Source organism: Bradysia coprophila, assembly GCF_014529535.1.
Source record: "Bradysia coprophila strain Holo2 chromosome IV unlocalized genomic scaffold, BU_Bcop_v1 contig_84, whole genome shotgun sequence".
NCBI classification, from domain to species: Eukaryota; Metazoa; Arthropoda; class Insecta; order Diptera; family Sciaridae; genus Bradysia; species Bradysia coprophila.
In genome coordinates this window covers 258,396-284,537 of record NW_023503376.1, presented here as the reverse complement: position 1 = coordinate 284,537, position 26,142 = coordinate 258,396, and the positions used below count along the sequence as shown (strand labels likewise).

Below are 26,142 nucleotides of genomic sequence, written 5' to 3'. Positions count from 1 at the left end.
TCAAATTTACTCGAGTTATATGCAAAACACACTTAGGGCCGTGGAGCGGCCTTAGTCCAAGGACCCATATTTTCAATTTTTTTCCACAACATTCTATTCTGTGTTCAATTACATTTTAAATGAAACAAAAATTAGGAAAAAGGGATGAAATTTACTTGAGTTATATGCAAAATACACTTAGGGCCGAGTAGCGACCTTAGTCCCAGGACCAAAATTTATTCATTTTTTCAACAACATTCTATTCGGTGTTCGATTACCTTTCAAATGAAAAATAAATTAGGAAAATCGGATCAAATTTACTCGAGTTATATGCAAAACACACTTAGGGCCGTGGAGCGGCCTTAGTCCAAGGACCCATATTTTCAATTTTTTTCCACAACATTCTATTCTGTGTTCAATTACATTTTAAATGAAACAAAAATTAGGAAAAAGGGATGAAATTTACTTGAGTTATATGCAAAATACACTTAGGGCCGAGTAGCGGCCTTAATCCAAGGACCCAAATTTATTTTTTTTTCAACAACATTCTATTCGGTGTTCGATTACCTTTCAAATGAAACAAAATTTAGGAAAATCGGATCAAATTTACTCGAGTTATATGCAAAATACACTTAGGGCCGAGTAGCGGCCTTAATCCAAGGACCAAATTTAATTTTTTTTCAACAACATTCTATTCGGTGTTCGATTACCTTTCAAATGAAACAAAATTTAGGAAAATCGGATCAAATTTACTCGAGTTATATGCAAAATACACTTAGGGCCGAGTAGCGGCCTTAATCCAAGGACCAAATTTAATTTTTTTTCAACAACATTCTATTCGGTGTTCGATTACCTTTCAAATGAAACAAAATTTAGGAAAATCGGATCAAATTTACTCGAGTTATATGCAAAATACACTTAGGGCCGAGTAGCGGCCTTAATCCAAGGACCCAAATTTAATTTTTTTTCAACAACATTCTATTCGGCCTTTGATTACCTTCCAAATGACACACAAATTACGAAAAACGGATGAAATTTGCTCGAGTTATATGTAAAATACACATAGGGCCCTAGTAACGGCCTTAGTCCAAGGACCCAAATTTAATTTTTTTTCAACAACATTCTATTCGGTGTTCGATTACCTTTCAAATGAAACAAAATTTAGGAAAATTGGATCAAATTTACTCGAGTTATATGCAAAATACACTTAGGGCCGAGGAGCGGCCTCAGTCCAAGGACCAAATTTCAAACATTTTTCTCACCACATTCTATTCGGTGTTCAATTACCTTTCATATAAGACAAAAACTAGCAAAATTGGATGAGATTTAATCGATTTATATGCAAAATACACTTAGGGCCGAGGAGCGGCCTCAGTCCAAGGACCCAAATTTCAAACATTTTTCTCACCACATTCTATTCGGTATTTGAAAGGTAATTTCATATAAGACAAAAACTAGCAAAATTGGATGATATTTACTCGATCTATACGCAAAATACACTTAGGGCCGAGGAGCGGCCTCAGTCCAAGGACCCAAATTTAAAACGTTTTTCGCCACATTATATTCGGGCTTCGATTACCTTTCAAATGAAACAAAAATTACGAAAAAAGGATGAAATTTACTCGAGTTATATGCAAAATACACTTAGGGCCGAGCAGCCTTTCACTACTAGGGCCCTAACTCACGGTCCATTCACCCGATTTAAATAAACTTTTTTTTCCTGGATCGGTATCGACAATACCTATCTTTTGCCGTTTCATTTGCATTTCCATCGTTTTTTTTGCCGTAAATATCCCCAAAAGACCTTAAAGCACTTAGGCGGCCCTAACTCACGAAGGGCCGACCCAAATATGCCCATCTTCGAACTTAGCCTCACTATTTTGACTATCTTTCAGGGAAAAAAAAAATTTTTGAAATCGGATTTGATTTACTCAAGATATCGACGTGACGGACAGACAGACGAACAGACGGACAGACGGACAGACAAAATTTTTATTGCAGATTCGTCATCTATGAACATAGGCAAACACTTTGCCCTTACCGTCTGCTTCGAATTCCATCAATTACACACGGCATCGTAATCCTATAAGCCCCTTTGTACTTCGTACGGGGCTAAAAATATCAAATTTAAGGGAAAACACTAATTTGAAACCACATCAACTTGCTAATAACAAAGTTTTCCGATGAATTGAGTTTTCGGGTGCCAAGGAACTTAGAAACAAATTTGAATATGAATGGAATTCAGAAATCGTTATTTCAAAAATGAGCTCAATGGAAAGCCCTCTCGCCATGTGAAATGCTATGGTATTTCTCAGTGTTGTGACAGTTTTTGTTCAAAATTTTATTTACGATACGAAAACAAACTGTTTTCTATGTTTCGAAATAGAACGAAAATCCTTTGGTATTGTATGTTATGTCCTCCAATGGCAACTGTGTGTGTGTGATAATATGGCGGTGGAACTGTTCAGGGTTCAGTTTTATATATGTTTTCCAATAGCTTAGCAAATTTCAACACCAAAAACTATTGGTTTTATTTTACGATTGCTTTTTTTCACCGTCTGTATTCCTATTGATAAGAAGAAATTTATCGTTTCTATTCAAAAGAACATCCGAAAACGTTGGCCATATGTGTGCTTTTGTATTATATATATCCTGAATCAAACAATTCTTTCTTCGTCTTTTTTCCTTCCTACACTTCTTCTTTTAACCATACCTACCGGAGTAAAGATTTATTTATTTTCAATGTGTTAGCTAGAGAATAGAAGTATGGAATGAAAATAATCGGAAACATTTGCATTATTCTCACGTATCGGTGGATGTTTCAAACGAATTAAATCAATCGATAAATAAACCAATGAACTGTTTATTATTTCGAATGAAGTGCCGCTTGTTGAGGACTACATGGAAAAGTGTCGAACTGATTGTATGGAGTTCAAATGAACCAAAATAAGTGGAAAAATGTCGAGCTGATAAAGATGAAGTTTAAGTGAATCGAAGTTATTATAATTCCCGTGATATGAAGTAATCGCTAAAAAATATTTTTCTTGGACAATGTGAAATATTCCCTTATACAGTCAGAGAGCCACCCATATAAGTGCTTGAATTTGCTTCATCTGTTTTTCAAATGGTCCACTAATACAAACGAAATGCTTCAAACGCACAGATCCATGGCTCATCATGGGCTTGATGACAGACTCATATAGTCATATGATGTGAGAAGGGTGTCCCTTTTAATGTAGAGAAGTCAGTTGACAGGAATAGTGTAGCGATTAAGACTGCTACGAGGAAGGTTAGTGAAGGCGATATTAGGGGTGCGGTTAGGGTTTTGTGCTCAGACGAAGTAGTAGCGCCTCAAAATTTTGAGACTGTTACTAAATTGAGAGCAAAGCACCCGGATGATAATGGTGAGGTTTTTGAGGAGATAAAGCTTGAGAGTAGTTTGCCGTTGACTGAAGTTGAGGATGTTATTAGGGCCATTGGAGTTTTCCTATGAGTTCTTCTGGAGGGATTGGTGGGTTACGTCCTAGACACTTAAAAGATCTTATATCTTTTACTTGTGGTGATTCAGCAAATCGATTGTTGAGAGCGATTGCTGCATTTGTGGATGTTATTAAGGGTGGTAAAGTGCAGAGTGAAGTTGCGAAGATCCTTTTTGGTGCTTCTTTGACTGCTCTTTTGAAGGGAGAGAGTGATGTGAGGCCAATAGCAGTTGGGGTTGTTTGGAGACGCTTAGCATCGAAAATTGCTTGTAGTAATATTAGGGAAAAGTTAGTTGAAGAGTTGAAGCCGGTTCAGTGGGGTTTCGGCATTGAGGGTGGTGCTGAAGCGTTGGTTCATGCTGTGCGTAAGTTCTGTATGGCTGATCATGCTGAACCAATGGTGCTGGTTAAGTTTGACTTTAGGAATGCGTTTAATATGCTGTTTAGGAAGTTCATGCTAGGTGAAGTGAAGGACATTTGTCCGGAGTTGTTGCCTTTGTTGCAGCAGGCGTATAGGCTTCCTTCGAATCTTTATTTTACTGATGAACCACTTTTTTCTAAAAGAGGGTATCAGCAGGGTGATCCTTTAGCTCCTCCTGGTTTTTGTATTGGTATTATGAGAATGACTCATTCTCTCGGGTCTAGGTTAAATTGGTGGTACTATAGGTGATGTTCTGTCAGCTGTTCTACAGGACATTAGGAAGGTATTGTCCTTTTGTGAAACATCAGGCTTACCTTTGAACGCTGATAAATGTGAAGTATTTTTTGTGAATGCTTCTGCTGAGGAGGAGGCTAGCATGTATGCTGATATTTCAGCTCTGTTACCAGGGGTTAAAAAGGTTGATGAGTCTTCATTTGAGATTTTAGGCTCGCCAATCTTTGAATTAGGTTTAGAAAGGATGTTTTCTTCGAAGATAGAATCAATTAGTTTGATGTGCGATCGTTTGAAGTTGATGGATGTTCATCCTGCTTTGTGTATTTTTAGGAAATCGTTGAGTAGTTGTAGGTTTAATTATCTGTTGCGGACTTGTAAGGCTTTTTTGTTGTCGGATAAGCTGAAAGCTGTAGACGAGATATTCCGTTCTACGCTTGAAGCTATTACTAATACGAGGGTGGAAGGGTTTTCGTGGGATCAAGCGTCTCTCCCGTTGTCTTTTGGGGGTATGGGTATTAGGAAAGTAGAAGATTTGGCAGTACCAGCCTATTTGTCATCTGTTTATTCATCATCAGATTTGTCGAATGAATTACTTCAGAAATTTAATTTAAAAATAATTGATGACGACATTTTTCGTATGATTGAGGCAATCCCTCAAGATTATATTCCAGACAACGATATCCTTAGGAAAGAGCAAAAGAATTGGGATATCCCAAGGATCAAAAGTAGATTTTCGGAAATGTTTGATTCTAGTGAGCCGACTGCTCGTGCTCGACTGCTTGCGTCATCAACTAAAGAGTCCTCAAAGTGGCTGCAAGTGGTTCCTTCGAGTCAGTTAGGCTTACTATTAGATAACAATTCTGCAAGAATTGCTGTTGGTCTTCGTTTGGGTAGCCAATTATGCGAAGAACATAAATGTATTTGTGGAAAGAAGGTTACGAAGGAAGGATTACATGGTTTATCTTGCAAAAAAAGCGGAGGATGGATTCCAGGACATGATGAAGTTAATAAAATCTTTTCTCATGGATTTTCCTCTGCAGGTTTTCCGAATCTGTTACAACCTCCGGGCATTTCTAGAGATGACGGTAAAAGACCGGACGGTGTGACTCTAATTCCATGGAGTCACGGTAAACCAATTTTGTGGGATGTAACCATTAGAGACACACTAGCTCCATCTTATATAAATCAATCATCCAAAAAATCAGGATCAATTGCAGATAATGCCTAAAGATTCAAGCATAATCATTACATACGTTTAAAAGAAAATTATTTATTTACACCCATTGCTTTTGAATCATTAGGTAGCATGGGTCCCGAAACAAGTACATTTATTAAGAAATTGGGTTCATTAATGCGAAAAGCTTCTGGCGAACCACGCTCCATGGATTACCTATTACAAAAGGTTTCTATTGCAATTCAACGGAGAAACGCTAGTTGCATTTTGGGGACTTTGGGACGTAATAGAGTTGATGATTTTTATTTATTGTAAATATTTGTTTTTGAAAAGACCGTTTTTTACTGGTTGCGCTTTGCAGCCTTTTTTTCGCTTTTAAATAAAAAACAAGGCATCAGAACAGTCGGAGCGTTTGCTGCGACTTAGCCCCGTACAACCCGTAATTCTATTTCGTTCGCAACCATTATACGTCCGTAGCCCTAATAAGCCCGGAACCCTAATACGTCTACAACCCTCTAATGCGTCTGTTACCAAAATGCAAGTCAAGTTGCGCATTGTCAAATTTACTGAAACTGTTCATTTTTTAAATTGCGCATAGCGCAATTACGAAAGCCCGTACGAAGTACCTTTCAAATAAAACCAACAATTTACGACATTATTTTAGAAACCCAAAATTTTTTGCCAACTTTCCATTGGGTATTCAATTACCTCTCAAATGAAACAAAAACTATCAAAATCGGTTGAGATTTACTCGATTTATGTGCAAAAAGCACTTAGGGCCGAGTAGCGGCCTTAGTGCAAGGGCCCAAATTTGAAACTTTTTTGCCATCATTCTATTCGTCATTCAATTATCTATCAAATGAAACAAAAACTAGCAAAATCGGATGAGATTTACTCGATTTATGTGCAAAAAACACTTAGGGCCGAGTAGCGGCCTTAGTCCAAGGGCCCAAATTTGAAACTTTTTTTGCCACGTTCTTTTCGGTATTCAATTAGACTCCATAAAAAACTAAATCTAGCAAAATCGGATGAGATTTACTCGATTTATGTGCAAAAAGCACTTAGGGCCGAGTAGCGGCCTTAGTGCAAGGGCCCAAATTTGAAACTTTTTTGCCATCATTCTATTCGTCATTCAATTATCTATCAAATGAAACAAAAACTAGCAAAATCGGATGAGTTTTACTCGATTTATGTGCAAAAAACACTTAGGGCCGAGTAGCGGCCTTAGTCCAAGGGCCCAAATTTGATACTTTTTTTGCCACGTTCTTTTCGGTATTCAATTAGACTCCATAAAAAACTAATTCTAGCAAAATCGGATGAGATTTACTCGATTTATGTGCAAAAAACACTTAGGGCCGAGTAGCGGCCTTAGTCCAAGGGCCCTAATTTGAAACTTTTTTCGTCACGTTCTTTTCGGTATTCAATTACCTTCCATAAAAAACTAAAACTAGCAAAATCGGATGAGATTTACTCGATTTATGTGCAAAAAACACCTAGGGCCGAGTAACGACCTTTGAGCCCTCCCAACAAGCCCACGTTGCATCTTACCCAAAAACAATGTTCAGCAACTTTGTTCTACTCGTCAATACCTTTCATTTGATTTATCACGAGCAGCTATTGCGTGCGCATTTCGGTAGATATCGTCGAAAGACTGAAAAACACCTATAGGGCCCTAGCTCTGGAAGGGCCGACCCTACCATGCCCATTTTCGAACTTGACCTTACTTTTGTCGATACCAATCGGGGAAAAAAAGAATTTTAAAAAAAGGTTGTGATTTACTCTAGCTAGAGGGGTCACGGACGGACGGACGGACGGACGGACGGACGGACGGACGGACGGACGGACGGACGGACATTTTTTTTATTGCGGATTTGTCATCTATGAACATAACCAAATGCTTTGCCCTTACTGGCTGCTTCCAATTCGACATGTTACAAACGGCATATTAATCTTATAAGCCCCCAGTACTTCGTACGGGGCTAACAAGATCTCGAAAAAAAAGTCATATGATGGCCGGCGACTTTAGTCCACAGTTCCTCCCAAAAGAGTTTCTGCAGATCCAGAACGCCGCCAGAGCCTTCTCTGCTTTTTCCTTGACATGTCTAGTATTACCCCAAGGTACTTGAAAGGAGAGCTTTAGATTCACACCAAAGAGCCTAGTTCCACTCACAAGTTCGGATCCGTGTGTCTTCTGCTGAATAGCACTCAGATCCGGTTTTCTTGGGTTTAGCTTGAGGCCATCAATTGTTGCACTAGCCCTCAACCATCTTCAAAGCAACCCTCATGCGATCGCTTAGCGTGCTTTCAAACTTCCCTCTGATTAGAATCGTTTGCTCGTCTCGGAATAGCCTTGCGCATAGATTCAGTCTTCCATCAGTTTCCTGATGAGAGAGTCTACCACCAAAACCATAGTATTGATGAGAGTATTCCACATTGCGGGCATCCTTTGGCTACCCATAGATTAACTTTGTGACCACATACGTCGACCTCAACTGTCCTATACCTGAGCGTACTACTGATCCACCTCATAATCACACTTCACACTCCATTTTTTTCCAGCGACTAACGGATGACGTCATAGCGTTCCTATAAGCCCCCAGTACTTCGTACGGGGCTAAGTGTTTCAAAAAGACTTTCCAATTCCAACTGGTAAATGAAACGTATTTTTGGTGATTTGTTTTGCACGGTGGGGCTGAACGAACTTTAAATAAACATGTCGACTTCCATCTCGGTTCTTTTCATAGATGAGTTAGGGGAGGCGTGTACTATCCAACGGCACATGTTGCAGGCGCAACCGCTGAGCCGTTTCTGAGAACTAGGAATATCGTCGCCTGGCTCAGCGGAAGTTGCTGGACCAGTGTTTGAAACTGGAATCGGTAGAGGGACAAATTCTAAGAACAACCATGTAAAAATTATTGCTCTCGGTCATTTGGTTGCAGAGCAATAGAAGGTGAAAGTCGAAAATTCCACCTCTTCAAGGGATGATGCCTCCTCGACGAAGTTCTCGATCCAGCACTTTAATAGCGTTTCTAGACAAGGTTAATGAGCTCTTTCGAATGGCAATAATTTTTTTTTTTGAAAGTAGTCTCTTTTGGTACATTTTCAGAAAAGTCACTTTTTTGCTTTTTTGTATGATTCTCAGCAAGAACGGTTTATGATAAAAATTTTGCATCGAGGTCGGGCTACTAGCAAATTTAGGGTCATTGAAAACGAAATTTCTATTTTTATGTTTGTTATGGCAAAATGAGCAGATATTATACGACAGGTAACTTACGTAAGTCGATGAGACATAACTCAAAGACAATAATTTGTAATATTTGTAAATTTCGTTTTCAATGACCCTAAATTTGGTAGTAGCCCGACCTCGATGCAAAATCTTTATCATAAATAGTTCTTGCTGAGAATCATACATGGCATATTCGGTATCATTGGAAAGCTTAGACTTCCGGCTTACTGTAACAAGGTATATTGTGTTAAAATATTCCAACCGGCAAGGTATGGAAGTAGCCAAAGTTCACCGAGGGCAGCAAAAAAGTGACTTTTCTGAAAATGTACCAAAAGAGACTACTTTCAAAAACAAATTATTGCCATTCGAAAGATCACATTGACCATGTCTAGAAACGCTATTAAAGTGCTGGATCAAGAACTTCGTCGACTCGGCATCACCCCTTGAAGAGGTGGAATTTTCAACTTTCACCTTCTATTGCTCTGCGACCAAATGACCGAGAGCAATAATTTGTACATGGTTGTTCTTAGAATTTATCCCTCTACCGATTCCAGCTTCAAACACTGGTCCAGCAACTTCCGCGGAGCCAGGCGACGATATTCCTAGTTCTCAGAAACGGCTCAGCGGTTGCGCCTGCAACATGTGCCGTTGGATAGTACACGCCTCCCCTAACTAATCTATGAAAAGAACCGAGATGGAAGTCAACATGTTTATTTAAAGTTCGTTCAGCCCCACCGTGTTTGGTAATACAAAGACTTCTGTCTTCAAGTGGACCACATGGAAAATTGTGGGACTGACCATATAAATGTCAAAATTCATTGAAAATTGGTGAACTGACCATATGGAGTTCAACTGAACCAAAATACATGGAAAAAACTCGAACTGACTCAAAGCGGACTAGATGAAGTTCAACTAAATAATTGATGTTGTTGCCCCAATCAATCAAAAAGCGATCCGATTCCGAACAAGCATATCGTTAACCCGAGATTCAACTCATTATCAAAAAGAATGGTTCTTCTTAAAACAATCAAAGACCAATTTCTTTGAAATGTCTAGCAAAAATGGAAATAAAAATAAAAAATCGCATGGCTCTGTGCGAGCTCATAAATGGCACAAATAAACTTCTTAATGGAAAATACATTTTACAAATGCACCAATAAAACCATGAAAAGCCTTTTGTGCATTTTCCGCTAAATTTGAAATATCAATTTGATTTAGTTATACCATCCATGTACACCAGGATCCGGGAAAAGTGCATTTATCCATGTGAAGCAATCAAATCTCAATACTTCTGACAAAAGCCCTTTTGTCACTCACATAAAGTTTTAGCACTTTGTTCAATTTCGATGTGTTTGAGTAAGAAAACTTCTGTTACGAGAAAACAAAGAAACAAAGAAACAGAAAAACAGCTAAAAACACTAAATTTTTATATGTGTTCGCATGTGGAAAATATTGTATGAACGGATAAAAGGAAGCTTTTTACATTCACCGTACATATACAGCTTGTAGCAAGGAAAATAAACTACTTTTTTCCCGAGCTCCGGTCGCATTTAACTTTTCATATGTAATTTTTTGTCGCACATTATGCTATGCTATTAAAAAACAGAAATCTATGGCCATGATGTTACTGCTTTTTTTTAATGTACACACACATAACGGTTCTATCACATATCATAAATATGATGTTGGGGAAAAGCGACATATTTCAGTGTAAGCAACCAACATAATATGCATTTGATGCATTCGAAATTAATGGCACCATGATTTATGGATGGAAAATGTTAGCTATGTGTGTACATAGCTTAGGGCATACTTAATTAGCTTTTTCGTATCATAGACATGGGGGTTGATAAGGGTTGGAGAAAAATAATGTTTGCTTGGGAAAGTGCATTGACTTTTTCGCTTATTTTACTGGAAGACCACATATTATAGCGATATGCGGTAAATTTATCAACTGAGATATGCATTTAACTGGAACTGTATGGGGAAGATGAAAATGAATTAGAAGTCGCATCGGATCGCATGATACATAAACCGAGTTTAATCATATTTTTGTCTTTTCGTTGAACAAATGTAGCTTCAAATTAGTCTCGCTCGCTATATTATCACATAAGAGTTGACGACGGGATCGTTTTTTCATTCCGCCGTAAAGTGTTGCGAAATGTTGAAATTTAACATCAGCACCATCGGCACAATATTACATCAAAGTTTGGAAACCATCAAAATGCTATCATTGGTTGAGCAGCCAACCACATTCAGCAGCGGTAGACACTTTCACAAATACTAAATTTAGGAAAAAAAATGAGGCGAGCAGAGCTTACCAAATATCAAAAGCGAACAAACTTCTACCATACCCATCCACACACACACACACACACTTAAAGGTGTTCTTATATGGGGCCTATATGGGAACTTCGAGGAGCCCTAGCTCCGAAACGAGGCCGGTTCCCCCCCAAATTTTTTTTTCTGGAATGTCTTAGAATGACGACTAGAATCTACTCCCAAAATTTCAACAAAATCTAAAGAAGACTTTAGAAGATAGGAAACACGGACGAACGGACGGACGTACTAACAAAGTAACGTAGGATTTTTTCAATTCGTTTAAAGTACTGAAATTGACCAAAATGTATGGAAACGGGGCTTCTTGGAAGATTTTTTGCGTGGCCAAATTTTAAGCTGCAAGAACGTGTGATAGCTCGTTGAACTCGTACGGACGCCTAGTTTTTTTTAATGGTAATTTGGAGTCATTTGTCTTTGAATTGTAGAACTTCAATATTTGCTGTATATATGGTTCTGCAGTCTACAACAAAAAATTTTTTTTTAGACCCGTACGAAGTACTGGGGTCTTATAGGTTTACGCATACGTTTGTAACACGTCGAATTGGACTCCCTGAGTAAGGGGAAACCTATTGTGGTTGTCTAGAGATGCCAAATCCGCGAAAAAAAAAATGTCCGTCTGTCCGTCTGCACGATAACTTGAGTAAAACGCATCCGATTTTGAAAATTCTTTTTTTTCCCGTTTGGTAATGTCAAAAGACAGGCTAAGTTCGAAGATGAGTGATTTTGGATCGACCCCTCCCGAGCTGTGGCCCAATAAGTGCTTTACGGTTTTTCGAAAATATCTCCGGACATTTAAACGTTACACTTGTAAGTGATACGTCAAATAAAAGGTATTTACAATACCGATCGACAAAAAAAACGTTTATGGAAATCGGATGACCGACTCGTGAGTTAGACTCCTTGGTGTGGAACAGGCACAGGGCGGCAAGCAGTTTTTGCTTGTAGGTCGGCCACATTTGAACATATTTCGTCTGTTTTAGCTTTATTAGATAGGTATTGACCGTACCAATCAGGGAAAAAAAAGTTCATGAAATTATGTTCTCCGGAGCGTGAGCTAGGTCTCTTGGAGTGAGCTCTTATCTCGCTACTCGGAAGTACAGTGAACGTGGTGTATTTTGACAATATCTCGAGTAAATTTTGACCGAATTTCATGATTTTTTTTTGTTTGAAAGGTATTAACGAATGTAAAGCGTCGGTACTATTTCCGGTCTCCTAACAAAATGGCTGCCGGCGGCCATATTGGATTTTAGTAAAACGATATAAAGTGGGAAAAATGATACTTAGAGAGTTTCTGTTAACATGGAAATAATGTGTTAAGTGTGAGGGGTTTCAGGGATTCCATATATGGACATCTATATATATCTATATTCACCTATATTGAGCTATATACAGGCATATAGAGCTATATAATAGCATATTCCTCTGTGAAATGTTTATTTATAGGAAAATATAGGTAAATATAGCGGTATATAGCTGTTTAAATAGGAATTTATGAAATTTGTCTTCGTACGGGGCTGTCTATATTGCCTCCGGCAATTTAGTTGTATATGATAACAAGGCAAAGAGTGGATAGTGTAAGTGATTTTAAAGGGAGAACAGTTTTTCAGCAGAGAAGAAAATGAAGTAAGAGAAATGAAGAGTTTCACATTAAAGGCTTTTGATACGAATAGGTGTTTCGTACGGGTCGGCGTTAGCTATGTTTTTAAATTTTTTCTAGTAATAGGACTTGCGTCACGGGCGCTATGCTAACGCGCGCCCATAATCCAAGCAGAAACAATGGGTTTGATGATGATCAACGGATCGAAAACCAAGAACATGAAGGCCGAGCCCAATACGGTTGCCAATCAAGAAGGCGACGTGACAAGCATTGGAGAGTACAACCTCGAGGTAGTCGATGAAGCTGATTCGTTCGGATGGCGATAATACACCTGAAACCCAAAGCCGAATCATGGCTGCAAGCAGATGCTATTACGGTCTAGTCAAACATTTACGCTCAAAGTTGATATCGAAGAAAACGAAGTGCTAAGTTTACAAAACGCTCATTCGTCCACTTCTGATCTATGGATGCGAATCTTGGACGGTGAAGAGAAGTGATGAACAGTTGCTCCTAACGTTCGACAGTAAGGTCCTTCGTTCTATTTTCGGAGCGATGCGTGAAGGCATGATCGAAAAATTGCCTCAACAAAATTGAGTGGTACTCTAAATAGGGTCGAAACTTGACAGTGTGTTACACAACTGAAAAACACTGTAAAAAACCATTTGATACAACGTCATCCGGTTCGTACTTCATTTTCGATATTTCTAAGAAGTATGTACTCGTTGTGGCCATTTCGTTATTCATTTAATTTTCCAAGCTTTGTTTATTTGCTGCACTTCGTGAGTTGAGTTAATTCAAAATCAATATTTGCTTTCTCTCATGACATTTATTATTTAAATAAAAACACATTTTAAAATACAGTAAAATTAGTCTAAAATAATTATTGCATCGTCTCTATCCAGCTTGGCAGAATCAACTTTCTAACAAAAACGTCACAGATAAACGTGAGCAAAATTAGTTAGTTAACATTTTGTGTTAAGATTATTAACAGATGACTGTAAAGTTAACATTATATGAACATTCAACCTTCACCCTCCTAAAACATTCAAAGAAACGTTCATTTACTATTACAATAATTAATTAACAGCCGACAACTTCATACATATTTTGACCAGTTTTCTGACCTGGTGGTCTAACTTAGTGCTTGAGTCGTGTTGACTTAACAAAGTTTTTTTTTCGAACACGGAGTTCAGGTTTCACTTTTATTATACGACCTGACGAAAGATCTACTAATAATGTCCAAGAATCATTTTTTCAATATTTTCGTTCGAATAAATGGATTATCAAAGTTCCCATGATTTGATTCAAAGGTCACAAATTTGATTTTTACAACGTCATCCTCAGCACTTTCATCACTATTCAACTTTTTGTTATCAACATTCAGATAAACTACCACTTTACTATCACAGTCTAGCTTTTTACGTTCAACATTCAACATTGGAAGATTAAGTTTCGAAATGTTGAACTCACACCAAAATATGGTAACTATTTTCAATGATTTCACTTGACAAATAAATTCCTGTGCGACCGTGAAATCGATTAATGTGAAAATATGTAACTCTTCCAAACATGAAAGACTATTCAACTCTGTGCAGCTTAATCGTGATCGTTTCATTGATGCGACGGAGTCCAGTTGCAATATCCGTAAATTCGCCATTGTACTTAGAGTGGGAAGAAACGTACTTCCATATCTGGAAAAATTACACAGATGCAATCCCACCAGAGATTTTAAGTGCGTCAAGTGGTGACCTTGCTCGCTCATCATTTTGCTCACATTAAATTCAATCGAAGTACATCTAATGTCGAATTCCAACCGTTTGAAATGTTTACGATCGCCGAGAACATTTAACTTGCCACAAATGGTTTCCAGATCGTATGCTCCGTCAAAAGATAGGAACAGTTCCTGCAACTTTTTGCCGTTTTTCACAATCATATTGATGCATTCCAACGTTTTGTCAGTAAAGGTGGTTTCGAGGATCCGAGCATGAAAACACCAAGTTAATCGTTTCAGAACCAGATGCCGCTGCAAAAATTGCTTCAGATTATTCGTCAAAAGCACGCGTCCATAGTAAAAACAGTTAAAGTGCTCCAATTTCGGATATGTTTCCGACAGCAACCTTTCGATTTTTTGTCCATATTTTTCTTCGACTGTCAAATATTTTAGATTTGGGCAATGCTTCAAAATTTGGTGATAGTCGCCCTCTAAGTTACAATCCGAAAATACAACAGTTTCGACATTCTGCAGAACGTTCATGATGGAATCGCCGATCGACTGATGAAGAAGCATTGATTCAAATACAATGGAACTCAAATATTTGCTGCAATATCTTCCAACAAATGACGATAGATCCGCTTTGACTGCATTGATATCACGCAGTTTTCTTGATTTCGCATTTAAAACAACGGTATCGAAACATCGACTAAAGCTCCACATATAATTCTCATTCGGTTGCAGCTGTATTTTTCCATTGACTGTTTTGATACACATACCGTGCAGCAGCTTATCTCTATGTTTGCGTACAAAGTAGTCACTAGCTAACATTTTCAGTCTTTTACACGTTTCACTAATCGAACAAATATCGTCCAATTCCATACACTCAAATATATTAGAAATGCAATCATTGTTTAACGACAGAAAGTCTGATTTTTTGTTATCAACTGCGGGCTGGTCTAATTTTTGCCGTTTGGGTTTTGGATCCATATCTGACATATTCTCAAAACAATAAATAATAATAATAATAATAATAATAATAATAATTAAGTAAACAGACGCTACTTTGTTTACGTTGTTGTTTGTAAATAGTCAGACTAATGACAGCCGGCGTCCTCACCGTTTATGTTTTTACTCTTCGTTTTACCGTCGTGTAAAGGTGTATATATACGAACGGATCACGAACCTACTATACAGTGTGGTACATTTTGGAAATGAGCGTACGTATAGGCATGGTCAAATGTCGGCAGGAGCAAACATAGGTTTCTTGAACGCATTCATTTTCGTATTTATTCGATATAAATTATGAGTGCGTTCATTGCTAATGGGGCTTGGCGACAAAATGCTGTTATGGCGGTCAATGAATGTATAAACCAGGTATGGTCTGTCCATACAAGCTGTTGGAAATAACACTTTCGCTTATTTCACCCTCAGACGAAATCCTTTTTCATTTAAATTTCGCCCAAATCTAGCGAGTTCAACTAGCGTATGCTCTTTTAGGTAGAGACAGTGAGCTGGATATAAATCAAAACATTGGAGATCAAATTCACGCTGTAAGTGTGCCTAAAATTTGAATTTTAAGTGAACGATTCGGTGAAAAAGTGTGCCGAAAAATACATTTCAATGCTTCATTGTATGAATATGACGCTACGTTCGAAAGACCTCCGCACTTCCCATTTTGAATTTCGACCGCACTTACGGCGTGAATTGTTTTTGAATGCGGCAAGTAAAGAAAATGTTTAAAATTTCCAGTTTTCTTCATGTGGGGTTACGTTCATTCATTTGTTGAACTCGATAGATTTGGTGAAATCTAATTTGAAAACGAGTTCGTTTCATACAAATTCTGACATTAGACCATACCTTATACGTATAGTTTCATTAATGGTACGTACGAAAAAGTGCGAATTTGTACGAAATCGAAGCCATGACAGCATTTTGTGACCGAATCTCAAGTGGCGCCACACAGAAATACGTGCGTTATCGAAACTAACCACATGCTAAATTACGGAAAGTTTACCTTTAATTAGTTATCGTTCCCAGGCTTTTAAATTTACACCTGTCAAAATGTCATGAAAGCAACAGAAATGTGTAAACGTAAACAACAAATTTGTTCGCAGCAGTCAAAATATGTATGCGATTTTCGAAACTTTAACATGAATAATTTTTTAGACTTCATCTTGAAATTTGCTATATACCAAAAACAAAGTGATAAATTTCCGATTTTGGTTCGTTTAAGATTGGGCAGAAGACGTAAGCGGGCATAACCTTGCCTTAATGCAGGTCGAATTCAAGATCAGACCAGATCAGATTAGATATTACTTTAAAAATAGAGAAAATTTATTTAATAGTCCAGGCTATTAAAGGTTAGAAACTAGTTGATGTTTACTTCGGAAAGGGCAGTTTATTTTCAAATACAAAATTTTAAACGCTAAACAATCAAACAATAAATCGTATTACTTTGATTCTCCAACACTCCTCCTACAACATACACGATCGATGTTACCATTAGTAATTAGCAAACACTACTCCGCTTTCCATGCCACATTGCGCTGCTATGCCACTATATCTCGCTATGCCACTATATCTCGCTATGCCACTATATCTCGCTATGCCACTACGCCAATATGCGCCAATATGTCTTACTACGCCACTATGTCTCACTACGCCACAATGTCTCACTACGCCACTATGTCTCACTACGCCACTATGTCTCACTACGCCACTATGTCTCACTACGCCACTATGTCTCACTACGCCACTATGTCTCACTACGCCACTATGTCTCACTACGCCACTATGTCTCACTACGCCACTATGTCTCACTACGCCACTATGTCTCACTACGCCACTATGTCTCACTACGCCACTATGTCTCACTACGCCACTATGTCTCACTACGCCACTATGTCTCGCTATGAAACTATGTGTCGCTATGCCACTTTGTCTATGTGTAGACCGTGTTACTTTAATTATCCAAGTTGTAGACTCCAACAGAAGCAACGCCCTCTATTGTTTTTCTGCATTTTTCTATTGTCATTTAAAATCGGAAAGAATCCGCCATCGTTTTAAATGATATAAAATTTATAGATCTAAATTTCCACATTTTTCTCCTTCGAAAAGTCATCAAATTCTTTGTTTTTCAAATCTTACAATGGATTGGATATTTGAAAAAATGCGGAATGAAAAACGAGCAATAGTTAAGTGAATTTGTCGACTTGTTGGTTTCGTGTATAAACAAGCAATATTTTCAACGAAATCGTTTCAGAAAAGATGTCTAATCAAATGGACAGTGAAATATAAAATCATTGGTTAAACGGAAATGTTTCTGTCGTCTGTGTGCTATTTGAAATTTATAACGCCCTATAAAGAACTAATTTTCCACAACATTTAACTTGTATACGTATGTTTAAGCTACCTACAATTTATAATACTTCGTTGAAAATCGTATATGGATGTACCATTTGGACTCCGGAGTGGAACTGGTGCTCTTATTTATTGATATTTAAGATTCATTTTATTCATTAATTCGCTTCAAAAAGAGGAATAGAGATAAATTTATAGAAATAGAAATTTTACGATGATTTTTCTGAAACATGTTGTATGAACAGCTATCTTTCCAGTTGAATTGAAAATTTCGAACTATTTCTTGGCAGGGTATGGACAATCGAAACGAGAGTTGAATAGTATTGGTTGATGAAGACTGGTCGAGTTTCATTAAATTAACAATTTACAATAGTTTTCATAACAAAGAGTTAGCATTTCATCGAATTGGATCAGAATTAGTTCAAGCCATGACAAAGTGTTCATGGTTTCAAAAATGTTTTATACGCCTTGAGGTAATGCAATTCTCTATAATTTAGCCTTTTCATTTATGAATTTATCTTACACGCACTAAAGCCAAGAGCTTGTGCCGAATCAGCAACAGCTGAACTTCACCAGCTGATCAACAAACACACTCTACTTGTATAATATACAATCAAAACACATTCTAAACTACGAGTTTACTACATTGATTGATTGATTGAACATTTATTTAGAAACGCTATTTTTACATCATCACATAGATTATCGCAAAATTTAAAATTTATCGTCTACATCTTAATCATCATCTTCTTTTCTCTTCTTTTACCAACAAATTCAATTTTAAACAAAAACTGTACTCACAAATCTCTTAAAATTACTTTTGAACACCGTTTCATTGTCCTCATCTTTTAAGTCTCTCGGAAGTGAATCAAACAAAACAAGTCCCCTATGAAACAACGAATTCCTTTCTTTAACACTTTTCTTAGCTGTCACATAGAAATCTTCTCTCGATCTCGTTTCGTATCGATGTATGTCACTGTTGAATGTAACCATTTCGCCGAGGTACTTTGGCATCAGTCCCCTTCGCAGCTTGCGCACAAACGTCAACGTCGTTGCATACACTCGTTGTATTACGCTCATCCAGTCCAACGCTTCCAACATGAATGATATGGGTGTGATCTTCCTACACTTCAGCACGGATCTCATCACTCGATTTTGAAGTATTTGGAGTCTGTCGAATGCTGATTGATTGCTCAAAAACAGTAATGAAGCGCAGTAGTCGAAGTGTGGCGCAATAATGGATTTGTAAACGCTGATTCGTGCTTCCATCGTTAAATCTGTCGCCAATCTTGACAAAACCCCAACTTTTTTCGCCACTTTTTTACATACGTAGTCCACGTTTTGTTTGAAATCTAATTTGTAATCAATTAGGACTCCCAGGTACTTGATATTGTTCACTACTTCCAGTTCCTCTCCATCGACTGTTATCCTGTTTACTGCTGCCACCATGGAGGGATGTCTAATCACCATAACCTTTGTCTTGCATGCATTGAGCTTAAGTTTGTTAATTCGCAACCACTGGTTTACTACAGTCATACGTGTATGCACTGTATGTATCTTGCCGTCTAGTTTCTGAGACCAGTGTTTCGTCATTCCACTCCCCTTGATATTTTGTGTCCCGTCCCGAAACCTCATTTGCTAAGCTCGCAATCAATGCATATAACGGAGAAGTTCTCAAAGCTTAAAGCTACAATAGAAATATACACTTTCGAAACCAGGGAATTCGAGTATCCTTTGAAGAAGAAAAAACAGACACAACCATCATTTGGTGCCAAAATATGTACGGTACGCACTTCAAGCAAGATTGATACTCTGAAGAATGTACTGAAAGTGAAGAGTGCATCAAACAAATGTTGTCACTTTAAAAAAATTGGGACCAAAATTTTCATGCAAAATAGAATTCTATTTGGCAGGTGTCACTATGATCACTCATGCTTGCAGTGCGTTGACGTTTTTCTTGACCAATCGATACGTAGCAAAGCGCTGAATTTCATGGAAATTTTTGATGATTCAAAAATGGTTTCGAATGGGAAATTATATTCTTGAGAATTTTCCCTTTACAAATATTGAATATCTCTTTACCATTACAACGTCGGAACATTGGTACCAATGTGACAAAAATATCAACCAAAAACAGATTATGGAATTTGTTCATGTATGTATCCATTGACAAGTGGATCGCATCGCCACCGGTTTCGAGCAAAGTATATAAACACTGAAGGTAATGCAAATCCGCAGTTACACAAAGATCCAAACTTTCAGGTGAATTTTAGCTCCATCATGTTGCACACTTATTGAATTCGTTTGCGTCAAGTTGCATCTAGTGGTGAATTTGGAACGATTTAGCGGGGTTATGTTGCACACATACACAATTTGTTTGGGTCAAGTTGTATTTAGTGGTGAATTGGATGGATTTAGGGCCGTCATGTTGCACAAGTCTAAGTTAGACAACATACGAAAATGAATTCACCTGAAAGTTTGGATCCGTAATTTCTCTGATCCGCTGAGGGTCTGCATTACCTTCAGTGTTTATATACTTTGGTTTAGAGTGGGTTTTGATTTTGGTTTTTTACATGTTGCCACACGTTGCTGACAAATTCAAGATTTTTTAGTAAGAAGGTTACGCATATTGCATTGTGAAAACGGACTTCACCTAACACAAATTAAAGAACCTGACCTGAGTTACCTGAAACCTGTTTTGACCTGAAACGGATATACCCAATTTACTGTCCTATCAGATTTAAATGAAACAAGCTAAGGCCAGGTAAAAGCGGTCTACTATCGCAACGTTTGCATTTCTGCGCTAATAATAGTAATCGAAAAGTCAATAAAATATGAAGAAATTAATAGAGGTATACCTGGCTGTGCACCTCTGATATGAACCGGCACACGGAATCGATTAGAATCGAACGCCATTGAGATACTTTGTTTGTCGTACTTGAAAAGAAGCGGAGCGCAAGTCTCATCTATTTAAATTATTTTTTTCCCGCTTTTTATGGCCATATTTTTTGTTTTATAGCTTGGCATTGTATAGTTATCCCAGTGTGTTAAATTAAACAATGACAAATTATGTGTAGTACTTGTATCATATCTTGATATCTTGATAATTAAACGAATCGACTAATCTTATCTCTATCACAAATAAACAATTCGCCACACCATGGTGCCTCACTTATCGTTGACAATTAATCACAAAAATTAGTTTAGTTTTTACTCGACTCCTCTTGGGTTTGAAATATAACTGCAACGCGTTGGCAAAGTTTATTGAACATCGAGTGAAATTTGAGTATATCTAAATTGGAAAAACCTATCCTGAGAAGTGAATAGTTGAAAAGTATTGCTGTGAACGCAAAAAACCGATCATTACCTAACACGTTATTAAACGCAGGCCAACAGTATATCAACCATATATGATGGTGCAGACTGAAGAAGTTGCAGAGCGTGCTGCAAATGACCAGGTCAAAGAATGCAACGACGAAACAGAACCCTACAGAGTTCTCACTTCGGGATTGAAGCGTACCTTGCATGGCACGATCTACCAATTGAAAATCTTGATGCTAGTTGTAATGCGTGCAAAAATAGAAAAATATGAGACCTTCTACCTGGCAACGGAAATGGATATGGCAGACAAATTCGATGATGTTGTCTTCAAATTCCAACCCACAGCCAATGGCGATTGGTCCTGGCGTTTCATGCAAGTAAAACACAAAAATGATGCCGTCAAAAATAAAATCACGTTCGCTGCTCTAACCTCGTCCAATGACAATGACTTCAGTCTGCAGAAATACTTTTTGTCCTTCTGTAAGATCAACAGCAATGAATTCTTCAAAGGAGAGCTACAAGACTTCTTAATCATCACTAACATCGGGTTCGACGAGGGTGAAGAAACGAAGAATTTATTCTTATCAACTGACGATTTGAACAAAGACAAAATTCTGCATTTCGAAGAAGCCACGAAGTACAAGTTCACCGACCGTGCTAAGGTGGAACTGAGAGAACAGTTCAAATTAAACTTATTGAACAGAGCGTACGAATCGAAACATGTTGTCCATCTAATGGCAATCCAAGATACGCTTAAAAAACTAAAAGATCTACCCAGCAAACAAGCAATAGATGCAGCAAACAAAGGTATTAAAACATTAAAAATAGAGTCCACGAGTACAAGTCCAAGAAAAGGTGAAACTATGAGAGAAATCCGAAAAATTATCGCGCTATTGAAAGCTTATACAGACTGTGATGAATTGGAAAAGAAAAAATCGGAGTTAAACAAAACGAATGGGAAGGGTCAACCGAACTACGATAAAAAGCTGATAATTGCAGCGATAAAAAATGTGACAGATGAGGCTGATTGTGTACTTTCTAACGTTCGTAATAAAAAAGAGCGACTTGAAAAGGAACTGGAAACATACAATGACTCGAACTCAACTGAATATGAGAAACTAAATAATGAGAAAGACACTCTTCGCAAATATGAGAAGGATTTTAGAACTGTGATGGATGGTATTTCAAGCTCAAACGATGCAGAAGAAATCAAAGCAATAATGGTTGGACCCAGTGCAAAAATGATTTTGGACAAATGTCTTAAAGAAAAAATGAATTTCGATGAGTTAAAAGACAAATTGATCAATAAGGTCGAGGAAGTGATCGAAGAAATTTCCATCGTACATGTGGCAATGAACACTGACACATTCGAGAGTTGCTTTGACGACTTCACTGGCAAATTTTACATTGTTACGAATTTCCCAAATGAAGACCAATTAGGTCATCTCATCGATAAGGAATTGAGAAAAAACTTTGCAATGTTCAAAGGTGAATTGATGTACGACTCATTACAACGGGAAATGTTGGATTTTTTCAAAAATTACCAGGACAAAAAATCCAAATTTTATTCGTGTAAAGAGGCGACACAATTTTTTAATTGCATTAATAACCATGAAGAAAATGTTTTAAATCTCCATCTCAAAAATATGAGTCTAGGGTAAAGATGAATCTGGACATTTCGGGCAATTTTTATAAAGATTTCGGACATTTTTTGCAAAATTTCGTAATGCTGAAAACAAACGAGCCATTCAAAACATGTTTTGGTCCTTGTTTTCATGACGAAATTGTCGCAACTGTCAGATAAAGTTAGAAATTTCTCTATCGAAAATTGCGATTGCTGCATTTGTCAATGAAAACTAGGACCAAAAGACGGTTTCAATGTCTCGTTTGTTTTCAGCATAGATTTTTTTCCAATATTTACAAGACAATTGCAAAAGAAAGAGTCTGAAAGACAGTTGAAACCATTTCATCAACAAATCCCAAGGCTATATGAGCAGGTGGTACGGTAGTAGATTTCACGAAAAGTTAGTGTTAGGTTAAGTCTGATGGCTGAGCATGTTTAATGAAAACCAGGTTTAAAACAAATCAGGTTTCTTTCTTATAAAATTACTTGAACTGCCAGGTAATATATGTTTAAACGGCAGTCAGAGAGATGCTAAGATAACGGCTGGGACGCCGTTTTGACGTCGAAACGGCGTCCCAGCCGTCATATTAGCATCTCTCTGACGGCAGTCGATCTTTTAGCTACAGCGTCCATTCTTCAAATTTTGTACTAATGCTGATAAATATATTTTCTTCCAGATGGCAGTTGTTAAACTTATTTGATTATACGAGATATACTCAAGTAGTCAAGTCGATATACAGAAATGAAGGGAAGACCCCTAATGAAAATATTTACAAAAAATAAGACCAAATCAACTCAAGTAGAAGAATCTTCTACTAGAAGATGCAAAATAAAATCGCATTTCACATCTCCAGACACATCCTTTTACAGACAGCAAGCCATTACAAGATTGCTCTATTCCATTCTATTACTAAATGAGATTTTAGATCAATGATTATTTAGGACAGGAATCGAACGATGGTTCCCACATTTTATCAATATGGAGACTTCCAGCAAAAGATTAGTTTGTGATGAGTTAAGAGGGGCGCACACTTTAAAAGATCCATCTATCGGGCGTCGGTAAAAAACATCTATTTTCGGATGAAAATAATCTAGAACTTTTCACCTCGGAATCTTAACATTTTGGTACTTAAGGGCAATGCAAAATAGTTAGATCATTCTAGTTGTGGGAAAACATTTTAATTACAGTGAACGACATCTCAAATGTCTCGCTGTCAAATTTTTCTGAGAATTTTATTGTGTCATTGCATATTCACAATGACATTCTCTGAAAAAAATGACAGTAAGACATTTGAGATGTCGTTCACTGTAAAACTCTTTTATTACACTAAAAATTGCAATTCAAAACAGCACTGCTCTGGGAACAAATGCTAGAAAAAATCTTTTTTTTTTATCAGATATTGTGCAGTTCATAGGTATAACTGAATTTTACTTGTACAATCGAATTAAGAAAACATTTTTGCACCAGAATCACGAATTAATCACTTGAAACAGCTGTTATTATTAAAAATAATTAATAAAAACACAAATCCAAAAATATCAGCACGATTTTGGTATGAATTCAAATGCGACTTTCGACATTCGAATCGTGTTCGACATAGATTGTGGTTTTGAGCACTACTTCACAGGACCGTCTATGATGATTGACGCTGTCGGCAAGTCGGTCTTCTGTCACTTTACACAAACAATATTTTCGAAACTTTAAATTTCCTAACAAATTATTTTGATTTTTAAGTTTCGTATCTCAAAAGACCGACTGGAGGCAGTGCCATCGCTGATTTTTGCGGTAGTGACGAGCTTATATTTTCCACACACGCGATTCGCAGGAGAAAAGATCAGTCAAAAAACACTTAAAGGCCAGGCCCGGACTGGCTCAAAAAAGCCCTTCGGTGAAAAAGTCAAAAGGCCCTTCCGTTCGGGCGACTTTTTACAATTAGGCCCTTGATTCGTATGACTGATTAATATTGTGTAATTTCCCCGCTCGCTAGTGAAAGTATATAAACTTTGATTAGGAGAGGCCTTTCTGTTGATTTTTCTTTGATTTCCAATCGAAATTTTCCTACTGAGGCATTTCGGGAAAACAAACAGAAAGGTCTCAGTGGAAAAATTGCGATTGTGAAACAAAAAAAATTGAGACATGTGAGCCTTTTGTAATTCCCTTGACTGAAAGTCAGGGTCTTACACCAGAAAATACCGAAAAATGTGGGTAACAAAAAGGTTCACTGTGATTGAAAATGTATGAAATGCTATGAAAAACGTTAAATGTGGGTAACAAAAAATCGTTGAGGGCACGATAACTTGAGTAATTTTTAACCAATTTGGATAATTCTTTTTTTTAAATACGTGGAATTAAAAACCCGAGGCTAAGTTCGAAGATGGGCTATGTAGGACTAAGGATCTGGAAGCTATCCGAGAAAAACGGGATTTTACACTGTTGATTATAGCCTCAATCGAAAAAGATTACTTTGATGAAATTTTATTTTGTTGCGTAGTGTGTGTAAATCATAATCTGACGTAACAAAAAGGTAATTGAACAGAATAAAGTCGAAGCATTATAATTTGATCGATTCTATTCATTTTTAAATAATTGTAGTTTTTCAAGAAATCATTTCGAAAACATTACAGTATAAAAGCTTACACATGCGCACTAGAGCTGTTTACTAGCGGTATACATGCGGGTAATCCGTTCAAATGCATGTGCACTGTAATGTTTTCGAAATGATTTCTTCGAAAACTACAATTATTTAAAAATGAATTAAATGAGTACAATCGATCAAATTATAATGCTCCGACTTTATTTTGGTCCAAAATTAATATGAGAAAATTTTCAGTGTATTTTGGTCCAAAATTAAGATGAGAAAATTTTCAGTGTATTTTGGTCCAAAATTAAGATGAGAAAATTTTCAGTGTATTTTGGACCAAAATGCACTGAAAATTTTCTCATCTTAATTTTGGACCAAAATACACTGAAAATTTTCTCTTATTGATTTTGGACCAAAATGCACTGAAAATTTTCACATCTTAATTTTGGACCAAAATACACTGAAAATTTTCTCATCGCCCTCACTAGGAAGGGCTGACATTTAGGGTTTAGCAAAATGTCAGGATTCGGCACATTTCAAGTGAATGCGTTCAGCTCTAATGCGCATGTGTAAGCTTTTATACTGTAATGTTTTCGAAATGATTTTTTGAAAAACTACAATTATTTAAAAATGAATTAAATGAGTAGAATCGATCAAATTATAATGCTTCCACTTTAATAGACAGCTCATACGAGTGGGAAGTTTACAGCCAGAGCGAAGCGAGGGCCGTAATCTACACGAGTCATATTTTATTTATGATTTGAGGTTGATTGAAAATCTTGAAAATTGAAAATTGATAAGAAAATTGAGAGATCAAAAAGTGGTCAAAAATCATTCCACCTTACGCTCGATGGTTTCCAAGAAATTTTTTTTTGTCAAATTTTACTGTCATCTGCGTGGAGTCATCAATATAGTAAATATCTTATGTATTAAACGCGACAAGTTTTTATGAATACGTCAAAAATACATTTAGAAAAGTGTTAGTCAAGGGACCTGACCCGCCCAAAAGGTGGGACCTAGTTGATTTAAAAATACTCGGGTGATCACTTTTTCAATGTCATTTTAAGATAAAATAAAATGTAAAATTCAAC

At 37.1% G+C, this 26,142-nt stretch overlaps 1 protein-coding gene across 1 annotated transcript; it reads left to right on the top strand.

Moving 5' to 3' along the window:
* Positions 1-20,753: 20,753 nt before the first annotated feature.
* On the top strand, positions 20,754-22,603 carry LOC119072675. The gene is made up of 2 exons (XM_037177950.1): positions 20,754-20,858; positions 20,913-22,603. Exon 2 carries the CDS (start codon positions 20,935-20,937, stop codon positions 22,504-22,506), a length of 1,572 nt encoding a protein of 523 aa, XP_037033845.1. The 5' UTR covers positions 20,754-20,858; positions 20,913-20,934; the 3' UTR covers positions 22,507-22,603.
* The last annotated feature ends 3,539 nt before the right edge of the window (positions 22,604-26,142 follow it).